The 18,196-nt window shown below is 55.2% G+C and overlaps 7 protein-coding genes across 7 annotated transcripts; 4 read left to right on the top strand and 3 right to left on the bottom strand.

Moving 5' to 3' along the window:
* Positions 1–2,251: 2,251 nt before the first annotated feature.
* On the bottom strand, positions 2,252–4,878 carry JCM15063_002116 (serine/threonine-protein kinase; the record flags this gene model as incomplete). Its single annotated transcript, XM_076679504.1, has 11 exons — positions 2,252–2,294; positions 2,385–2,479; positions 2,575–2,802; positions 2,872–3,029; positions 3,098–3,201; positions 3,261–3,586; positions 3,645–3,710; positions 3,771–3,987; positions 4,058–4,150; positions 4,222–4,510; positions 4,854–4,878. 11 exons carry the CDS (start codon positions 4,876–4,878, stop codon positions 2,252–2,254), a joined length of 1,644 nt encoding a protein of 547 aa, XP_076533412.1.
* A 901-nt stretch (positions 4,879–5,779) lies between these two features.
* On the top strand, positions 5,780–6,663 carry JCM15063_002115 (Zn(II)2Cys6 transcription factor domain-containing protein; the record flags this gene model as incomplete). Its single annotated transcript, XM_076679503.1, has 3 exons — positions 5,780–5,869; positions 5,936–6,027; positions 6,096–6,663. The coding sequence occupies 3 exons, from the start codon at positions 5,780–5,782 to the stop codon at positions 6,661–6,663; spliced, it is 750 nt and encodes a 249-aa protein (XP_076533411.1).
* A 457-nt stretch (positions 6,664–7,120) lies between these two features.
* Positions 7,121–8,676, bottom strand: JCM15063_002114 (uncharacterized protein; the record flags this gene model as incomplete). The annotated part of the gene is made up of 3 exons (XM_076679502.1): positions 7,121–8,078; positions 8,151–8,227; positions 8,368–8,676. The coding sequence occupies 3 exons, from the start codon at positions 8,674–8,676 to the stop codon at positions 7,121–7,123; spliced, it is 1,344 nt and encodes a 447-aa protein (XP_076533410.1).
* A 1,108-nt stretch (positions 8,677–9,784) lies between these two features.
* Positions 9,785–11,780, bottom strand: JCM15063_002113 (uncharacterized protein; the record flags this gene model as incomplete). The annotated part of the gene is made up of 6 exons (XM_076679501.1): positions 9,785–10,489; positions 10,554–10,982; positions 11,052–11,206; positions 11,274–11,444; positions 11,516–11,595; positions 11,677–11,780. The coding sequence occupies 6 exons, from the start codon at positions 11,778–11,780 to the stop codon at positions 9,785–9,787; spliced, it is 1,644 nt and encodes a 547-aa protein (XP_076533409.1).
* A 1,332-nt stretch (positions 11,781–13,112) lies between these two features.
* JCM15063_002112 (uncharacterized protein) lies at positions 13,113–15,345 on the top strand (the record flags this gene model as incomplete). The annotated part of the gene is made up of 2 exons (XM_076679500.1): positions 13,113–14,043; positions 14,102–15,345. The coding sequence occupies 2 exons, from the start codon at positions 13,113–13,115 to the stop codon at positions 15,343–15,345; spliced, it is 2,175 nt and encodes a 724-aa protein (XP_076533408.1).
* A 255-nt stretch (positions 15,346–15,600) lies between these two features.
* JCM15063_002111 (uncharacterized protein) lies at positions 15,601–17,575 on the top strand (the record flags this gene model as incomplete). The annotated part of the gene is made up of 11 exons (XM_076679499.1): positions 15,601–15,838; positions 15,904–15,916; positions 15,971–15,990; positions 16,056–16,118; positions 16,186–16,508; positions 16,569–16,797; positions 16,872–16,943; positions 17,002–17,186; positions 17,245–17,297; positions 17,362–17,499; positions 17,569–17,575. 11 exons carry the CDS (start codon positions 15,601–15,603, stop codon positions 17,573–17,575), a joined length of 1,341 nt encoding a protein of 446 aa, XP_076533407.1.
* A 30-nt stretch (positions 17,576–17,605) lies between these two features.
* On the top strand, positions 17,606–18,117 carry JCM15063_002110 (uncharacterized protein; the record flags this gene model as incomplete). The annotated part of the gene is made up of 4 exons (XM_076679498.1): positions 17,606–17,656; positions 17,738–17,802; positions 17,884–17,979; positions 18,051–18,117. 4 exons carry the CDS (start codon positions 17,606–17,608, stop codon positions 18,115–18,117), a joined length of 279 nt encoding a protein of 92 aa, XP_076533406.1.
* Positions 18,118–18,196: the final 79 nt, after the last annotated feature.

Raw genomic sequence — 18,196 nt, 5'->3', positions numbered from 1 at the left:
TCCGAGTAAATAGTCCTGCAGACCAAGTTGCTGTCGTGTGGTTCGAGTAGTGATTGAGCGAGCAAGGGGGGAGGGGTGGTAGTGGCGGTGGAGCCGGGTAAAAAAGTTGGGTTCGAACTATGAGGTAATCGTTTGCCCCGCGCGTTCCCGTTATCCGTCGCCCTTCCTCCCGCGCAAATCTCGGCTTCTCTCCCGACGAGAGCAGTCGGTAGTATCCTCCTCGTGTCAAAATGTGCAGACTCACTCGCTGGAGTGGGTCGACGGGCCCAGCGTTCCGGAAGGGTTTTCTACGTTCGAGGCGCTAGCGAATTGACGGCCGTATCCCTTTTTTCGGCGTCGCTAGTTCCTTTCGCTGAAAGGCGCGCCGCGAATCTGTTTCACAAGAGTGCAGTACCAGGTCAGCCGTGTGGTCTTGACTGCAGTCGACTTGTGTACGAGAGAACGCGAGCGCGAACAAGGCCGACCCGGACCAGATTGTCACTGAACCTCTTCCCGCCTGCTCAGGGCCGCCAACTCGGTGCAGCCGTAATACCGGACCGCTCCAACTTGTCCCCTTGAGAAGCTAATCGGAGAGTCGAGGCGAGTGGGAATGCACGGAAACGCGGTGGCGCAATTGCGGTCACACGCACCCGCCTGTCCCAAGTTCCCCTCCCAAAGCGCCAAGGGTGGTTCTCAGAAAAAGTGAATGCTCACCGGGAGATGGTCAAGTGAATCACGGTTGAGGGCGTACCTCCCCCAGGTGAGGAGGGAATGGTGTCGCAGAAACTGCGAGAGTGATTGGGTTATTGTTTTGTGAACAGTTGCACAATCGCCAACGTCGAGTCGCAGTCGTACAGCGGGCTGATCGCGAATTTGTTCGACACAGCAATAAGTCGAAGCAGGTGTGTCGGTCTGTGGTATGTGTGCAAGTGTGTTTGAGGGCGAATTCGCGCGAGATACTATATTCTAGATTGCCCTGTTACCCTTCGCGAAATTCGTCCCCAACTTTTGGAGTCGCTTTCTCACTGCAGCACTAATACGAGTAGTTCGCAAGGCGAGCACAATTGTGCTTTCTGTAGTACTCCGTTCACAGTTGTCGGAACAGATTTCCACGGGAATATTTGAACCTTCTTCATCAGCCGTACCCTCTCTCTCTCTCGGTACAAGCTATCAGATCAAGTATCGATACATGCAATCAGAAACGATGATGCACTGATCGCGATTTTTAGGTGCAATAAAACCGCAATGAAAAAAAAAAGGCGAGACCTCCGGAACAACGGCACCTTCGCGCCCGACTGCTCCGAGATGGGCTCTCTGAAAAAAGTCGGAACAGACACTTTCGGAGGCGGGAACACACGAGAGCCTTACAGTAGCTTGAAACCGGGACGTTCGGCCCTCGCTTCGCGATCCGAGAGCATACACAGTTCATCCCGTCTGTACTGTACAGTACTGTAGTAACGACATGCGCGCAATCTGCGACGTACGTTCCAGCTTTCGAAACATCTTCCGGGCGCGTGCGCACAAGCTCTCATGCTTGAGATTGTCACCGAGATCATATATCCGGTAGCAAACTCCCGTTAATGTCTGGTCTGGCCTTCGCCTTTACAGGTTGTCGAGACTCTGAAGATGATGATCAGTAGTTATCATAGTCTTTAAAGACGCGAGTTGGAAGATTCGGAGATCGACATTAAATGGTTCTCCATGAACCGCGAAAAAAAGAAAGAAATGTCATGTCTCGCCTCCCTGAACCTCAACTCCAGATTGTTCGGTCTGGTTGATAAGGCGACGACAATGGTTCCCCCTTACATTGGAGTTTTTCATTGAATTCTTGTCGTGCTTGGTCTGCGTGTTGGATGAAGAGGACAGAAGGTTTTTTTCCAGATCAGGTGACGAGGTCCGAGTAAGCTTTTTCAGGGGCTGACAAGCGCGGCAAACAAGCGCAATTTGCAAACACGTACTCTCTCTCTCTCGTTCTCGTTTTTCCCGCGCGACCCGTTTTAATCGGTACAGACGAAACCCAAGAAAGAAAGAGGGCGGCAAAAGGTGTCAGGCCTTTTGCAATCAAGGGGGAGAACCCAAAAGGGGGTCCCTGGCCCTTCAGCCGGAAGCGGATCAAACGAAAGAGAGAGAAAAACCCGCCCGAAAGTAAAAGCAGCAATTCTCCTTTGCTGGTCGGTTGCGAGATTTCGGTTAGGACGGTCAAACCATGTGCAGAAGAAAACAGAGACCTGTGGTATATTTCTACAAAAACATCCAAACAGCCGTGTTTCACCTAGCGCACAGACTCGCCAAAAGCTCCAGTTGGGCCAACATAACTGGTTTTTTTCGGATTTTCGGGTGTTGGTCGGGAGGTTAGCTTACTTGTAGATCAGGGATGTGAGCGGTGGGCGGTTTTGGAAACTCACGAGAATCCTTGGAATTGGGCCTGAACAGTTTCAGACAAGTGTGAATCGGGTACGACCGAATCGAGGGGAGCTTCCGAAGTGAACTCGGTATCAAACTGTTTGAAAAAACAGATCAAAGCACTCAAGTCAGTCTCAGTACTCGCTTCATCGAAAACTTCGTGATCCTTTTCCTCTGAGAGAGGATACTCACGTTGCTAGTGTCAGCGGCGCTCTCGACACTCGGTTTGAACGGTGGTTGAATCTTCTTTTGCATGAGGCGGTTGAAATCGATGTGCTTGGCAAAGAACGGGTGAGTCTTGATCGACTCGGCACCTGTGACGCCCAATCGTTGTTGAGGATCCCGAGTAAGAAGACCGGTCAACAACGATCGAGCGTCGGGAGAGAACTCGTCTCCGAATCGAAGTTGGTCCGTGAGAATCTATCGCGAAAAAGTGCTGCAATGTGAGTATGGCGGTCTGCGCGCACGAGTCGAGAAAGGGAGCCGAACCTTTTGGTACATCTCGTTCGTGTTTTCCGAGTAGAATGGTGGCAGACCGGCGAGCATTTCGTACAGCAGCACACCGAGCGTCCACCAGTCGACAGTCTTTTGGTATCCATGTCCGAGCAAGAGTTCCGGAGCAAGGTACTCGGGCGTGCCGCAGAAAGCTGAAACAAAAAAAACGCTTGTCAATCCCAGCTCACGTGGCGAGGTCAAGACGCTATCGAAAGCTTACTGTTTGTCGTCTCCGATTCGGTCATGTTGAGTTTGCACAGGCCGAAATCGCACAGAGCGATGTGACCGACGTAATCGATCAAGATGTTTTCCGGTTTGAGATCCCTGTGCAGGTGCGCAAGAGATCAGGGACGAGTTTCTCGATCGAGAGGCGAGGCTCTTACCGGTAGATGACGTTGAACTGGTGAAGGTGCTCGAGCGCACACAAGAGTTCGGCAGCGTAGAACCGGCTTCGTTCCTCATTGAATCGACCCTCCCGTTGCAAATGGTGGAACAACTCTCCTCCATTGACGAACGCGAGGACGAGGTACAGTTTCTCGGCGTTCTGGAACGAGAACTTGAGCGGCACGATGAAAGGGTTGTTGACTTGCGCGAGGACTGTTCGCTCGGCAAGAGTGTGCGTAACTTCGGAGCGAGACACGATATGCGCTTTCCGGATCGTCTTGAGCGCATAGATTCGACCCGTGTCTTTCTTTCGCACTTGCATGACCTGCAAGAGACGAGGCATGAGCGAGGATCGATGCACGAGAGTTCACATGCCAGCTCACCTTGCCGAACGAGCCCTTTCCAATCACTTTCAGCAGGTCGAACGCGTCAATGGACAAGTGCTCGGACTATTTGAACGCTATTCATTAGTGGTATGTCCGTCGGAACCAGCAGAAGGCACGACTAACGGTCGATGGCTTGTAAACAATCTGGATGTGGAACTCTCCCGAACCGCTCGTCGCGCGGAACCATTGGTCGGTTTGGCGGTTCGCGTCAAATACTGGCTGGAACTTGACTCCGCCGAGGAACAGGTCGTTGCCCATGTCGTTGCGCGATTGGCCGGGTACGAGAGGCGAAGTTCGAAGGTAAGCAGAGATCGAGACATCCGAAACACGAGACACATCGCTGAAGTCAGCAAGGAGAATGGATTAGTTTCGAATCGACAGTTAGGGGGTCCAAGTCAGACGGGACAAACAAATGAGCCCTAAACATCCAGGTCGGCGACGCGAGTTCTCCTCCAAGCGCATCAATCAGGACTTCGTTCTTGTCAAACTCGAGAACGACATAGCTGATCAAGTCGGACCATAGAGAATGATGAGCTACACGTACACGGCAAGAGCTCGAGGCCGAGGAACTTACGGCAGCCACCACATCTGCTTCCTCTGCAGACTCTCTCGCCCTCTTCCAGCCTGCATGTTCTTGGCAACATCGACCGCTTCTCTCACGCCACTTGGCAAACTGCTACCTTGCGGCAGTGCGAGCCCGCGCGCTTCGACCACTCGAATCGTCAAGAGTCCCGAACGAGCGATCGGAGGACCAGACGTGTCGGCAGATTGTTGCTGAGGTGGTTGTGGCGAAGGAGGAGCAGGGATCGAAGGTGAGGCAGTGGGCGTCGTAGAGATTCGACCTGTAGTCGCTTCCTTGATCTCTGCGTGCGTCGAGTACGATCGAGGTCAGTCAGCTCCGGTTCCGAGTCTGACAATACTTTGCTCCATCTGCTATCCTCGCAAGCATCGACGTTTGAGAGCGCTGATCGGCCCCCCACTCGATTCGGTGACGAGTTGAGTAAGCAAGTCGCCAGCGTCCTTCGTTGGACTACTTGAGCACCTTGTACTTGCACATCCTGCAGGTATGCACCTGTCACTCGGCTGCCGCACCAGTAGATGCACGACACCGTCCATGAGGGCGTTGCCGAGGATGGTGCTTCATTTCGCGAACGCCTCTTGCGCCGTCCACCTGCTGCCCTGCACCTGACGGAGGTCTCGACTTACTCTTTCCAATCTTCCAAGACGACATGTTGACGCGTCGAGAGCTAGGCGAGAGAAGCTAGGGTCGTGGATGAGGGCGCGCGGGGCTGGTCGTCGATGGGTACGCGTGAAGGGCGAAGGTCTGTAGCGCGTGTCCAGATCAAGTCGCAATGCGTGATTAGGTGGTCTCAGGTCCGAATGAGCGAGCGGCGCGTGAGCAACGAGTGCGATGGCTGAGTGAAACGTCTCCGAGCGAGCGCCGAGCGACGCGCTCGGCGCTCGCTTGATCATCGGTTGACGTTGTCCACTGCTTGTCGAGTGGCTGCGGACACGCTCCCGCCAAGCTCGGGTGCTCTGGACACTCTGCTGCTCTCGTAAGGGGCTCAGTGTGTATGACTCGTCTTCTGGCGGCTTGTCGGTCGCGTCGAGACTCGCGTCAGGCGACCTTGACTCTCGGACTCGCTTGCTCAGACCGAACGGGTTGGTAGCTCCATCAGGTGACCGTGCGCACAGGAGCTTGGAGCACCCGCGTGATCGCGCCCGGTTCAACCCTCGTGGCGACACGGGACCGTGCGCTCACGAACGATTGCGCGAGCCTCGTCGCTCTCGTGCTGACTTGGTACCGCTCGGAGCTCCCAAGGCGACACGGACCTCGAGCATGCAGTCGGAGATTCGATCACGCGGGCGCAGAATGCAGGCGCGTGGTAATCCGGCAAGAGCGGGAACTCGGAAACGGCTCGAGGGGTTGAGCAAGCGCACGGAACTCGTGCTGCCGTCCTGATCGCCATAGAGCCAACCCAAGGTCGAGTACCGCACTACAAATTCCGCTCTGCTCCCGACCTTTCCTTCGTCTTCTTCACACCCACACCGTGTACTTCTGAGTGACCTTTCGCCATCAGCTTGCCTCTTCCTTTATCGCTAGTTTCCGCCACCAAATCCCACAATACAAGATGGCCCGACCTCGCAGTATCATTGAGGCGCACAGGGCTGTCAAGAGCACGATGAGGGCAGCAATCCCTCGTCATCAGAGCTGTGAAGCAGTTGAGTTCTTCGCCTTTTGCTCCCTCGGTGCAACGGAATTGACAAGATTCGGTCGACTTTGACAGTGTCGCAAACGCAAATCCAAGTGCAGTCGAACTATTCCTTGCACAGGGTGCAAAGAGAGAGGCCAAGAATGCGTATGGACATCCGAATCGTTGTATGTCTTGTCGATTCGAATCGTGTGAGCAAGAGAGACAGCTGACTCCGCAGATTTCGTACCTATAGAGCTACGTCGCGAGTTCAGGCAGGTCCCGAGACGTTACGAGAGAACCGACTCGAAATTGAGCGACTCAAAAAAGTCGTGCGTCAACTCGAGGCAATGATCGCAGAGCAAGAGGCCGAACGAGCAGCGTACTTTCCTCCAACTCCGCCGTACGACTCAATTCTGGTCCAATACGACGACGACGTCCCGGGTCCGGCCGCAGACGACTATTCTGCCTGGGTAGACGAATCGTACGGATCCGACGTACCCGTTTCGCCACGCAATTCTCAGTACCGCGATCCTTATGCGACACCTCCATCGGTTCAGCAATCTTCAACTCAAGATCAGCCGTCCACTTTATGGTCGTCGCACACTCGAGGGTCAACGTGGCCTTCGAGCGGTCCTCGCATGAACAGTTCCGACTCGGTTTTCCCGTACCCACTCTCGCACCCGGCATCACGTTACACGATCCAGCATGAACAGCTGGCCGAATCGAACCCCATAATCGACGGCCGTGACCAAGAGTCTTCGATTCACGATACATCCTCGATACAGAGCCCTTCCTCGTCTACAAACGAGACTCCTTCTTGAAGCCATGCCTTCTCTGGGACATCGACCTGTCCCCTCGGGCTCAGCCAACTGCGTAGACTTGAAAGTCCAGAACCCAGTGTTCAGGGGCGCAAGCTCGCGAAGGGGTCTGGTCACGTGTCTATGCTTTCCTGAAGGATCAGTTCTGTCTTTAGTGTCTTGTCTTAGCATGCACGGTCGATTATTCTGACGAGAGCATTTTGCCTATTTGTGCATCGGTGTACCCATTCTAGGTCTATCTCGTTGAGCGATGTGCAACTTCATATTTGACCTAGTGACGACGTGTGCGTCGGTTTGATCTGTGGCGATCAGTCTGTTCAGTCTGCTAGTGTTCCTCGTTCTCGATGCCAGATGCGAAGCAGTAGCGCTTTGTAAACAGACGCAACAGGTTACAAGGCTCACAACATAGTTATACAAACAATAAAATCCAGTTCCTCGCCAGCTCGACCCTTGCAGGAGTTCAGTCATTGAGAAGATTCTTGAGCGAAGGACTGACTACCGTTGGCAACGAGATTCGAGGTACTTCCCTGCGTTGCCCTTCCTTCGGTTCCTCCTCTTCCTCCGGGTCGAGTTGTTCAATCTGTTTGTTTTCGACTCGCTTCTCATCGCGAACGGCCGACAAGGGAGTGTATGGTTGGATGTGATCCGACTTGTGCTCGGACGACGAGGTTCCAGCCTTGGAGGCTCGAGCAAATCCTGGCGATACGGTCATTTTCGCATAAGGTGTCGAGAAGAGCGAGTAGAACGAAGCCGAAGTAGGGGTCGAAGAGTAGACCGGGGTTGGCAAGACATATTGAGGTCGACGTCCGAGAGGGGACGCGTTCAGGGCCGACGACGAAGTTGCGCGAGAGGGAGAACGGACCGATCGGAATCGAGGCGAATCGAGCACACTCGGCAAAGACGACTTTGGAACCGAAGAGGTAAGTCCTCGAGGAAGACTCGGGATCTTGAGGGGTGGAAGCGTCGAGAACGAGGGAGAGCGCGAGTTAGGTCGTCCGTGTTCAAGACTCGGGCGAGTCGTGACGCTCACTGGTCGAGAAGGTTCCGTCGCTAGGCGCGTTCCATTGACCTTGATGGTTGGGATCGCTTTGCGAGAGTGTAGGACATGTGAAAAGGCCGGATAAGTTCGCGGACGACCGCCAGAGCTGACCCAGATTGAACGCTCTTCTCGTCGTACCGTCTTGTGCGACCTTTCATCGACGCCTAGCTCGGGCTCGTTTTCAGGATTCCTCGATCTCTTCTGACGAGAGCCAGCTGCTGAGATGGCAGCACTGTTGGTCGGTTCCGCGAGCCTCTTTGCTTCGAGCTCGAACATTTCCAGTTCATGCGGAGTGAGACGTAGGATGCGAGACAGAGTATCAACCTCTTTGCGTAAGCGCACGATCTCGGTATGATTGGCAGCGAGTTGATTTGGTCGGCTGGAACAAGAAACGGGTGTCAGATCCAAATGACGGTCTCTTGAAACTGTGAGTCATGAGGTGGGAGCTCACGGAACAGGAGGATTGTCACCAGCTTGACTCCATGTACATACGATTCTCCTCATAGTACCTACGTGCAGGAAACACGGCTGTCAGGAGATGTTGTTCAGGCGGAAATCCGCGGAAGGGAAACTATACAGCTTGAACACGGACGCTCGCGATCGCACTTTGAACCAGCGAGGTTAGCAAGCAAGTAGCCGAACGACAGAGCTCGAAAGTGGAACACTACCTTTTGTTTACTCGTGCGACATTGATCACAGGACCTGACCTGCGACGGACGGATTCGCGGTCTGTAAGTCTTCTTTGGGACGAGCGCTTCAGCTGAAACAGGTCGAATCGCCGCAACAGACTGCACTTTGGTGAGGCTTGTAGGTGCGGTAGGATCCGGCGAGGTGTTGCAGAGATTACGGAAGCGAGCCGCGAGGGAGGTAGGTGCGGCCGGACGGTCCGTTGTGGGCTCCGAACCCTCGCTCGAGCCACCGTGCTCATTGTCAACACTGGATACAGGTGATAGCCGAGACATGTCGTTCGAGCTCATGTTCCGGATGGAGCAGAATGAAAAGAGAATGTAGAAGAGAGAGAAGAGAAAGAAACGAAGGCCCCAGAAGAACCTCGTGTTCTGTTCAGCCGGAACTACGAATCGGGCGAAGTCCGGACCGTCATATTCGGCCACTGGGGAAGAGGTTCGTGTAGAGACATACCCGCGGGAACACGAGGGGACTGTGCCCGAGGGAGTTCGTGCGCGGACCCCCCCGTGATCACCGATTCTTCTGTTCTGGCTGTTCAATGGACTTGTCAGGCCCGCTTGTATTGCTAGACGCTATTTGGGAGCCTCTACAAAGCATGTCGCAGATTCCCCTTTGCACCACGGGCATGGAGACAAAGGGAAGGTACCTCGGATTCTTTCAAAGTCGCCCTTGCATGCGCTCAGACTCACGAACGGGCGGCAGTAGATTGTAGATGGAGGCCCTTGCGTCCCCCATTATTGTCCGAATCGGAAAGAGCGGCCGAGCCGGGTCATGCTGAGCCTGCGTCACTTGATCAGCTGGTGGCGAGTGTGCTGGACGCTCATTTGCTGCTCGACTCGCTCGAGCTTCTCCGGTCGGATATTCCGACCACAGACGGAACTACCAAGTCCGAGAACGAATCGAATCGGACACGACGCCGTGTCGCGTCCGTCGCTCTATAGCCGGCAGACGATCTGTTTGAAGGCTCCTCCTGAGTCCTGAGCCTCGACGATCCAACATGATTGTCGATGGCATTGAAAGTCAAGGGAGGTGGTGTGATTCCGCTCAACCATGTCGAGAGAATAACTTGAAGAACGAAGGAGAAACCTATAGAGAAGCGCGAGCGAAGTATCAATGGCGACCTCTTTGAGGTAGATTTTTGAACCGGAGGAGGCAAGCGCTCCGACGCGCTGCAGCCGTTTCGGGAGTGGAAGAAGAAAGAAAGCGCTCGATGCGCCACACCAAATGTACCCTTTTTCTTTCTCACGAAAGCCGAAGACCTAGTTTGAGAACCAGGACGTTTTGCAAGGTAACTATTTATCCCTATAGACGTAAAGTAGAATCCGGTATACAAGGAGGAGACACAGGGTGACACAAGTAACGATTGCGAGAAGAGTGGTTTGGACCAATAAAACCTTTTTACAGAACGTACGCGAGCACCTTTTGTCCAAAGGTCTTGTCGTCGGACGAAGGAATGTGGGCAGGGTCCTCGAGACCGGTCTCGTCGCGAGAGCCCGAAACGAAGTCCATGTCCGCGGGGGAAGGTCCGCGGTCGTTGCGGCGCCAGAGTCGGTAGAAGATCATGAGAACGGGGAAGAACCAGATGGGGAAGTACGAGGTTACGAAGGTAGACGAATCGAACCCGTTCGCCTTGATGTGGATAAAGACTCCAAAACCGTTGAAGAAGAGGATAACGCATGAGAAAATCAACGCGTACCACGCAAGGAAGATGCCGATGGGGGCGCGGTAAGGTAGGAGCGTGCGGTCGATGCCTTGAGCCTCGAGACCCTTGCGGAATCGGATGTAGGTAAGGAGGATACCACACCAGGTGATGAGACCGCAGACCGAAGTCATGTTGGCGAAGTAACCGAAGACGGTACCGGCCGAGGTCGAGCCAGCGGACATGAAGGAGAGGAGCGAGAAGGCCATGCCGACAGCGACACAGTAGTAAGGAAGTCCCCATCGGTTGGTCTTGCGGAGGAAGCGGGGAGCTTGACCGTTGACGGCGAGACCGTAGAGCGCACGGGACGAGGTGTAGAGGTCAGAAGAGGCGGCAGACCAGGCCGAGGTGAGGAGACAGGCGTTGATGATCGAGGGGAGGACCTTGATACCGGCATCTTGAATCTGAGACGAGCGAGAGATGGTCAACTCGAGAACCTGCCATGAAAAGCACGGGCAGAACACTCACGGCAATGACGAAAGGAGCAGAGGCGGCAGTTCCAGATCCGAGCTTGAGACGAGGGTCGTTCGAGGGCACGAGGAGACCGGTGATGAAGACACCGAGGATGTAGAAGAGGAGGATACGGATGTAGACGTTCTTGATGGCACGAGGAAGGGTCTTGCGAGGGTCTTGAGTCTCACCGGCGGCGATCGCGACGATTTCGGTACCGATGTACGAGAACGAGGCTTGAATAAGAACCGCGAAGAATCCGAGGAAGCGTCCGGTAGTGCCTTCAACGCCGTCGTACTGCACGAGTGCTCCAGGGTTCTTCCAGTACTTGAACCCGATGTATTGACCGTTGGGTCCTCCTCCGGCGTCAATGACGATACCGAGGATGATCAGACCGATAATCGTGAGAACCTTGATGATGGCGAACCAGAATTCGGCTTCACCGTACTGTAATGGTCCGAAGGCGCATGCATGTCAGTTTTGGCCGTAGCGAGAGAGCTGGCAGACGTTGCTTACAGCTCGGGAACCTCCAAAGTTGATGGCCACGGCAACGACAAGGCAGACGGCAATCCAGACAGCGGGGTTCGTGGTTTTGTCCCAGTAACCGATGAGAACCGCGGCAGCGTTCAGCTCAGCGGGCAAGACAATGGTCCAGTTGTACCAGTAGTTCCCTGCGAATGAAAAGGTCAATCCCGATCGAAACAATTTCGACAAGCGGCTATAAAGCGGGATACTCACACCCCATGGCGAAGGCGAACGAGGGCGAGACAAAGCGACGAGCGAGAGTAATGTGACCACCAGCGACGGGGAGATGCGAGACGAGTTCTCCCAAGCAGACCATGACCGAGTAACAGATGGAACCGACGGCGAGGTAACCGAGGAGGAGACCGAGAGGACCACCATGGCGAACTGGGAGAGCGAGCGTGAACGCGTCAGCCGGGGAGGAAACCGTGCATGGAGCGAAATCGACGAAAACGCACGGGCATTCGCAGTTCCGAGGAAGAGACCAGTTCCGATAACACCACCAATCGAGATCATCTGGACATGGCGTCCCTTGAGTCTGGCAAATTCGAGCAACGAGAGGTGGGGGGGTCAGCTGAGATTCGAACGCAACGGACGAGGCACGGACGCCCGCACTCACCCTCGATGGAGCGACTGGTCTGCGGTGGCTTCAACACCATTGTTGAAGGTGACGTCTTGCAGCGACGCCTTTTCGACGTCTTGGTCCTTGAGGTGCGCGCTCATCGTGAGGCGGGTGCGGGGCGAGAAACAAAGAGGGCCGGTGCTTTGTAGGCGGCGACTATGGCCGAGAGAGGAGCTGACCGGGTCGAGAGCGTGCGGGAGGAAGAAGAGAGTTGAGAGTCTGTGCTGCTGTGCAAGAGGCAGATGAAGAAGCAGAGCAGAGGGAAGCGACACTGGACGACGGTTTTCAACTGCTCACGGAGCAACGGGGTGGACGAGAAAATGATTCCAGATCGCTGCCAAATTTGGGAGACGCCAAGAGTGGGGGCCCGTGATCGACGTTTCGACCGATAAAAACAGGCGATCGAGGCCCTTCGCGTCCGTTCTCACGCGAGTCCGACTCTGCGCCTCTGCGATTTGACGACGGTCTCGACAGCTGCTCGACCGGACGAGATCGTCGCCACAGTCCAGTTGGCCTGCGAGAAGAAAAAAAAAATCGCTCCTCTCCGGTACCCTGTGCGGTCGAGCCTCTTAAGCTTCCCGCTCTCCACTCCTGCAGATAACATATCTACGCGCCGGGGGCAGTTCCCCTGTGAGAGCCTTGTCGCTTGCCAGGGTACCGAGAGATACCGGGAGCATCCGCGCTACCCCATATAAAAAGATTCCCTGATTGAACCGGATTGAAGGAATCTCAGCTTGGAGCCGCAAAGGCAATCCTCGCAAAAGTGCGGCATAGTACCCTATCGGTCGCTTAGCCGCGCTCGCCATTGCCGAGTGTAGGGTCGCGTCTTTGATCAGCTGTCCTTTCTGCCCGATCTGCATCGTATCAAAGGGGGGGGGACCATTGTCTGAAAGCGTGGGGTTGATTGACGGCCGCTATCGTCCCTGACCGCAGAAAAAGTACGTTTCAAGTTATTTTTTCTCACGAGACCGTGGCTGCCACGATGCGAGCATTTGCGCTCGGAAGCTCGGAAGTTGGTTATCGCGAGCGGGAAGCAGCCACGACAAGTTCGCAGGTCAGTCGCAGCTCAAGACGCCGCGGAGGCTGGCTTATCTTTCCATTATTTTTCTTTCTGTTCTGCGTCTCGTCTTACATATCAGAGCAAGTGTTTTATGTCTCTCAGACTGGCTGTAAGCAAGAGAGTGTATTGCGAGTGCGAGCTGAGAATTGACAGCCGGTCGAGGAATTGCGCGCTCTTCGCCCAACCACCTGACTACGTCACGCACTCGCATTCCCAGTAGACTTTGTAGCCGACTCGATACATACACGCGCACAATACAGACACAGGCTCCCACCTGATACGGCACACTCACGACGAAAGCGATCAACACTGACGACACCGCGCAATCGATCGCTAGCTCCACTCGATCCGACGCTGTGATAAGTGTGCAGCTATGAGCAATCCGCCCGGAGGAGATCTAAAGGGCAAGACCAGGGCGCCAGCCGATCCCAACGATCTCGAATCGGCCCCTCTGCTCTCGCCATCATCACCATCTCCGTCAAACAACCACCGCAAATCGCGCTTCAGGGATGGACGACCCGATCTCGACGCGGACGATGAAGACCTCGCCGGACTCGTCAATAGCGAGGAAGACGACGGCCTGATCCGAGTCGTGCCTGCCGCGCCGCAGCGGAACCGACTCAGTATCGCCTCGATCTGCTGCCTCTTCTTCGCCTTCCTCTTTGTCCTATCGCTCGTGGTTGCGGCAACCCTGCATCTGTGGGTCGGTCACCTTTTGTCGGAGCAGGCCAAGCATGGCAGCGTGGACGACATGGCCCAGCGCGGCTTGTTGTTCGTTGGGCCTTCAAGCGTCAAAGTCAGTCCAGTTGAAGACGGCAGCGAGTCCCTTGCCCTCATGCTGGAAGTCGAAGGCATGGCCGGAATTGACGCGAGGAAAGCGCTCGGTTGGGAGACGAAAGAGGACGGCAAGTGGTTGCGCAGGGTCGAGAACAAGCTCGCTCGCTGGGCCGTCCGCAAAGCGCACGGCGTCACGGTCAACGTTGGTCGTGTTGAACTGTACGAGGGCACCGACGCGCTCGAACCGTTGAACCCCCTCGTTGTGGTTGAGGGCATGGATGCCCTGGACCTGCCCCTGTCGTACCCTACGAAAGCCGAGCCGATTCCCAAAATGAAGGCGTTCACCCTCCGCATCCCCGTCACATTCCCTTCGCCCCGCGATCTTGTTGCCTACGGCCAAGCCGTCTGGGACAGCCGCGAATACAGCCTCGACGCAGTGCTGCCGCACCTTTCGGTTTCGCTCGATCGCAAGAACTTTGTTGGCAATATCAACATGAAAGGCATCTCGAAGCGCATTGTTGGTCTCGGTACGTTTTTGGAAATCTCCATCAGGTTTGTGTCAATCGCTGACCCTCTCCCCAATAGTGCCCGAGCTGCCAGCTGTGCCCAAGGACCCGATGGACCTTGTTGACCTCATTTCCTACTCTGCCTTCGAGACACCTTCGCCGACACATCCGAATCAGACAGTCATTGCCATGGATGTCCGGGCGCTGATGAAGGACCCTCTCGCCGACGCGGTCAAGAAGGGTCGGATACCGGCTGTTGCATGGGGCATGCCATTCCGCCTGCCAGTATCGATCGCCATCCCTCTGCCTCCCGACACGCTTTCCGAGAACGAGGTGCCCGATGTGACCCTCGCTCGTATCTCGACTACTCCGTTCTCCTTCCCTCTTGGCGCAAAATCAGCACCGATTGCCGTATCGGGTCGTGTTGTCCCTGCGGACAACCTCCTCAAGGGTCCGGATAGCAACAAGACGCCGCTCTCTCGAGCTTTGAGTCGCTTTGTCGCTCGCTACCTCTCGGGCAGGCCCAACGATGTCCTGATCCGTTACGACACGAGTCCCGAACCTCCTCTCGAGTCCGATCCCGACCCGTCCGCGCCCTTCCCGCCATCTTTCGTCGCTGAGCTCGCATCGAACTACACCTTCCTGTTCAAATTGCCCGGCACGAACGAAGTACCGGACGTTTTCCACAACTTGCGCATGGAGGACATGAAGATCAAACTTGGTGGAGGAGGAGACGGTCCCGAGGGTGACCTGCTCGCTTCGGGTCGCGTCGTGGGCGAAGTGGTTTTGCCCGAAGCTGCCAAATCGCTTGAGGACGCGATCAATGCGAGACGCATCTTGCCCGATGTTCTCGTGTACGACGGAGACCTTCCTCGCTTCGATGTCGACGACAGCGTGTTCAGCTCGCAACAACGCGACCAGCTTGCATTCAGTCATCACCGAGCCGGAGGAGACGTCGATGAACAAGCGGATTACCCTCCGAACCCGCTCCCTGCGAACGCTTTTGCACGCATGAAGCCTGCAGCTGCAATGCCTGCCGAGACGATCCACATCCCTGCCAACGCTACGCACAACGCGACAACGATCGTCTCAGCCACGTTTGTCGACGCCCCTCTGTTCCTCTTGCCAGGTCGAGGCGACGTCCTGCGTCGATTCATCGCCAAGGTCGTGTTTGGATCGGGCAAGGTTAAGGCGAGCATGAAGGGTCTATCGGCAGTCGAGCTCGCGCTCGGAGGATTTGGAGAGATCGCCCTTGAAGACATCCCGATCGAAGCGAGCTTCATGGTCGGCCGAGGAGGAGTTGGTGCCGTTGAAGACGCTTGATACATATAACGCTTTGTACATATACCTTGTTTGCCTGAGAAGTGTAGAACTGCGACTGTCTTGTAAATTGTAGCCTATCGTCAACTCTGTCTTTCACCTTTGATTGATCATGGCGATTTCGGAAGCGAGCACGCTTACCTCTCGGGTTCAGGCCCCTGATCCGGGCTTTCTCCGCCTGAGCATGGGCCTCGGGTCATCGGGCTCATCAAGGATTTGGGGTCCTGTCCTCGCGAGTCTCTGTACTCTTCCTCGCCAATGATTGACATCAACGCATACGACAGCATGAACGAGCCGTCTAGAGTCCTCCCAACATACCAGACCGCCTACCCGCCCGTTCCTAGTCGACTATCCAAGCAGTTGTCGCCCTCGATCTTTTCATCTGATTTCTCAACGGACAAAGACCGGGATGAGCTTGTCGATTCGAAAGACCTCGGGTTCGGCGAATTGGAGCAGCAACCGACGCAGCTTCGAAGGCAGCTCAAGTCCCGACACAGTGAGGTCTCGACAGTCATTGCCCGCGCGAGGTGCCTGCGCTGATCAGAAAATAATCTTTCACAGTCGCAATGATCTCGTAAGTCCAGCTTGAGTAGATAAGATCTTCGTGCTGACGCAGGAACTTGTGCAGGATCGGCGGAGTGATTGGCAGTGAGGCCCAAAGGTTTCGATTCTCCTCCGTTGCCCAGCTGATTCCGCTCGCCTTGCCAATGCAGCGGGGCTCTTTCTGGGCACTGCACAAAGTCTTCAAAAGGGGCCACTTGCGGTCCTTCTCGCATGTAAGTGCCTATAGTGAGCAGCAAGAGAATAGAGATGGCAAAGCTCACGCTCATGCCCGATCGACAGACTGCGTAATGGCGACACTCGTCTATTCGATGATGATTTCGCTAGGTGAAATGATCTCGCACCTACCAGTTGCAGGAGGACACCTCGCCTTGGCTTCGAGATTCGTCGACCGACCGTTTGGACTTGCGCTTGGAGTTACCTACACCCTCAACTGGTTGCTGGTCTTGCCGACCGAGTTGAGCGCCGCAGCTGTGCTCGTCTCGTTCTGGACGAATGCAAACCCCGCTGGATGGATCGCGATTTGCTACTGTGTTGTAATCATCGTGAATCTCGGGGGACCGCGCGTTTATGGCGAAGTCGAATACATCGCCGCCTGCATCAAGGTGAGCGTACTGCAGGGGCGCAACGCAATGGAGAACCGTGACCTGACTGTCGAGGTTTAGATCCTGACAATCATCGTCCTCCTACTGGTTGGGATCGTCATCAGCTCGGGCGGGGTCAAAGGGACACCGGCCATCGGGTTCTCATACTGGCATACGCCCGGACCCTTCAACTCGACTCATTTGCGTATCACGCCGCCGAGTCTCGCCCGATTCTGCGCTTTCTGGGCTTGCCTGACCCAGTCCGCGTATGCATACGTCGGCTCTGAGATTGTCTCGCTCGCAGCAGGCGGTAAGCAGGTCGTTCCACATTCATTCCATTTCCTCCGGAATGCCGTTTCTCATCAACAGGGCATCCCTGAACAGAGGCGAGGAATCCATCTCGAAGTCTCCCTCGCGCAATCCATCGAGTCCTTGCTCGGATCGCCCTTTTCTACGGTCAGTCCTCCCGGAATCACAGAGAATTGGGACAGACAGCTAATCATAGCATCGCCAGTCGCGGGAGTGTTTGTCGTCGGTCTCCTCGTGGCTTACGATGATCCAGCGCTCGGACGCGCCGACGGAACCGCCATGTCTTCGCCTTTCGTGATTGCGATCAATCGAGCTGGTATCGAAGCTCTGCCCAGCATCGCAAACGCAGCTTTCCTCATTTCAGCCACCTCCGCCGCGTCCTCCGGTCTCGTAAGTCCAGCCACGCTACTCCTCTGAATACGCGCTCGTAACTGATATTCCGACATAGTATGTCGCGAGTCGCTCGCTATTTGGCCTCGCGGTCGCCGGTCAAGCACCTGCGTACGTCTATGCTTTGAATTTGACACGGACAATTGACATGGGCGCTTACCCAATCGTGCATTAGGATCTTGAAACGGACGAACCGTTACGGGCTACCTTGGGTCAGTGTCGTGATCAGCAGCGCATTCGGTTCGCTCGCATTCTTGTCCTCAGGGACCGACGGTGCTTCTAGAGTTTTCACCTGGTTGTCAAATTGTTGCTCGTAAGTCGGATCAAGCACGATTGGCGAGCACCGAGAAAATTGCGCACTAACCATCGGAAACGTCCACAGCGTGTGAGGGATCCTTTCTTGGATGGGGATCTGTTTCATGTTCTTGCGCTTTTACTACGGAGCCCAAGCGCAGGGCATCGACCGTATTGTATTCCCTTACCGTGGCCGATTCCAACCCTACGCGGCGTTCTACGCGCTCATCGGATTCGGAGTCCTACTCTTGACGTAGGGGTTCGAGGTGTTCATCAAGGGCAACGGGTCAACATCGACGTTCATAACGCGATACCTACTTGTGTAAGATTTTCTGCCTCACACTCGAGCTCGTCCGGAAAGAGAATACTGATTGAAGATCCTCAACTTGCCATGTGTCCACAGCGTGCTATTTATCGCGATTTATTTCACCGCCCGTCTGTACTGGAGTTCTACTTGGGTTCCGCTGCCGGCGATCGACTTTTTCTCGGGAAGTCGAGAGTAGGGTGTCTCTCGTCTCAGTCTCGCGAGTTGATCGAGATCACTGACCCTAGGTCTTGTGGTTATCACAGCAACGACGAGAGCGAAGAGCCGGTACCGACCGGATTCTGGCAAAAACTCTGGCACGCCCTGTCGTGAATCAGACACGGAGGAATGCTCACCATTCGTTCGTGGGTTCAAAAAATGTGGAAATATTGGTTGAAATCGTCTATTAACA

This window comes from Sporobolomyces koalae (assembly GCF_050403365.1).
Source record: "Sporobolomyces koalae JCM15063 DNA, S_koalae_JCM15063T_v1_ctg23, whole genome shotgun sequence".
NCBI lineage: Eukaryota > Fungi > Basidiomycota > Microbotryomycetes > Sporidiobolales > Sporidiobolaceae > Sporobolomyces > Sporobolomyces koalae.
This window is presented reverse-complemented; position numbering and strand designations above follow the sequence as displayed.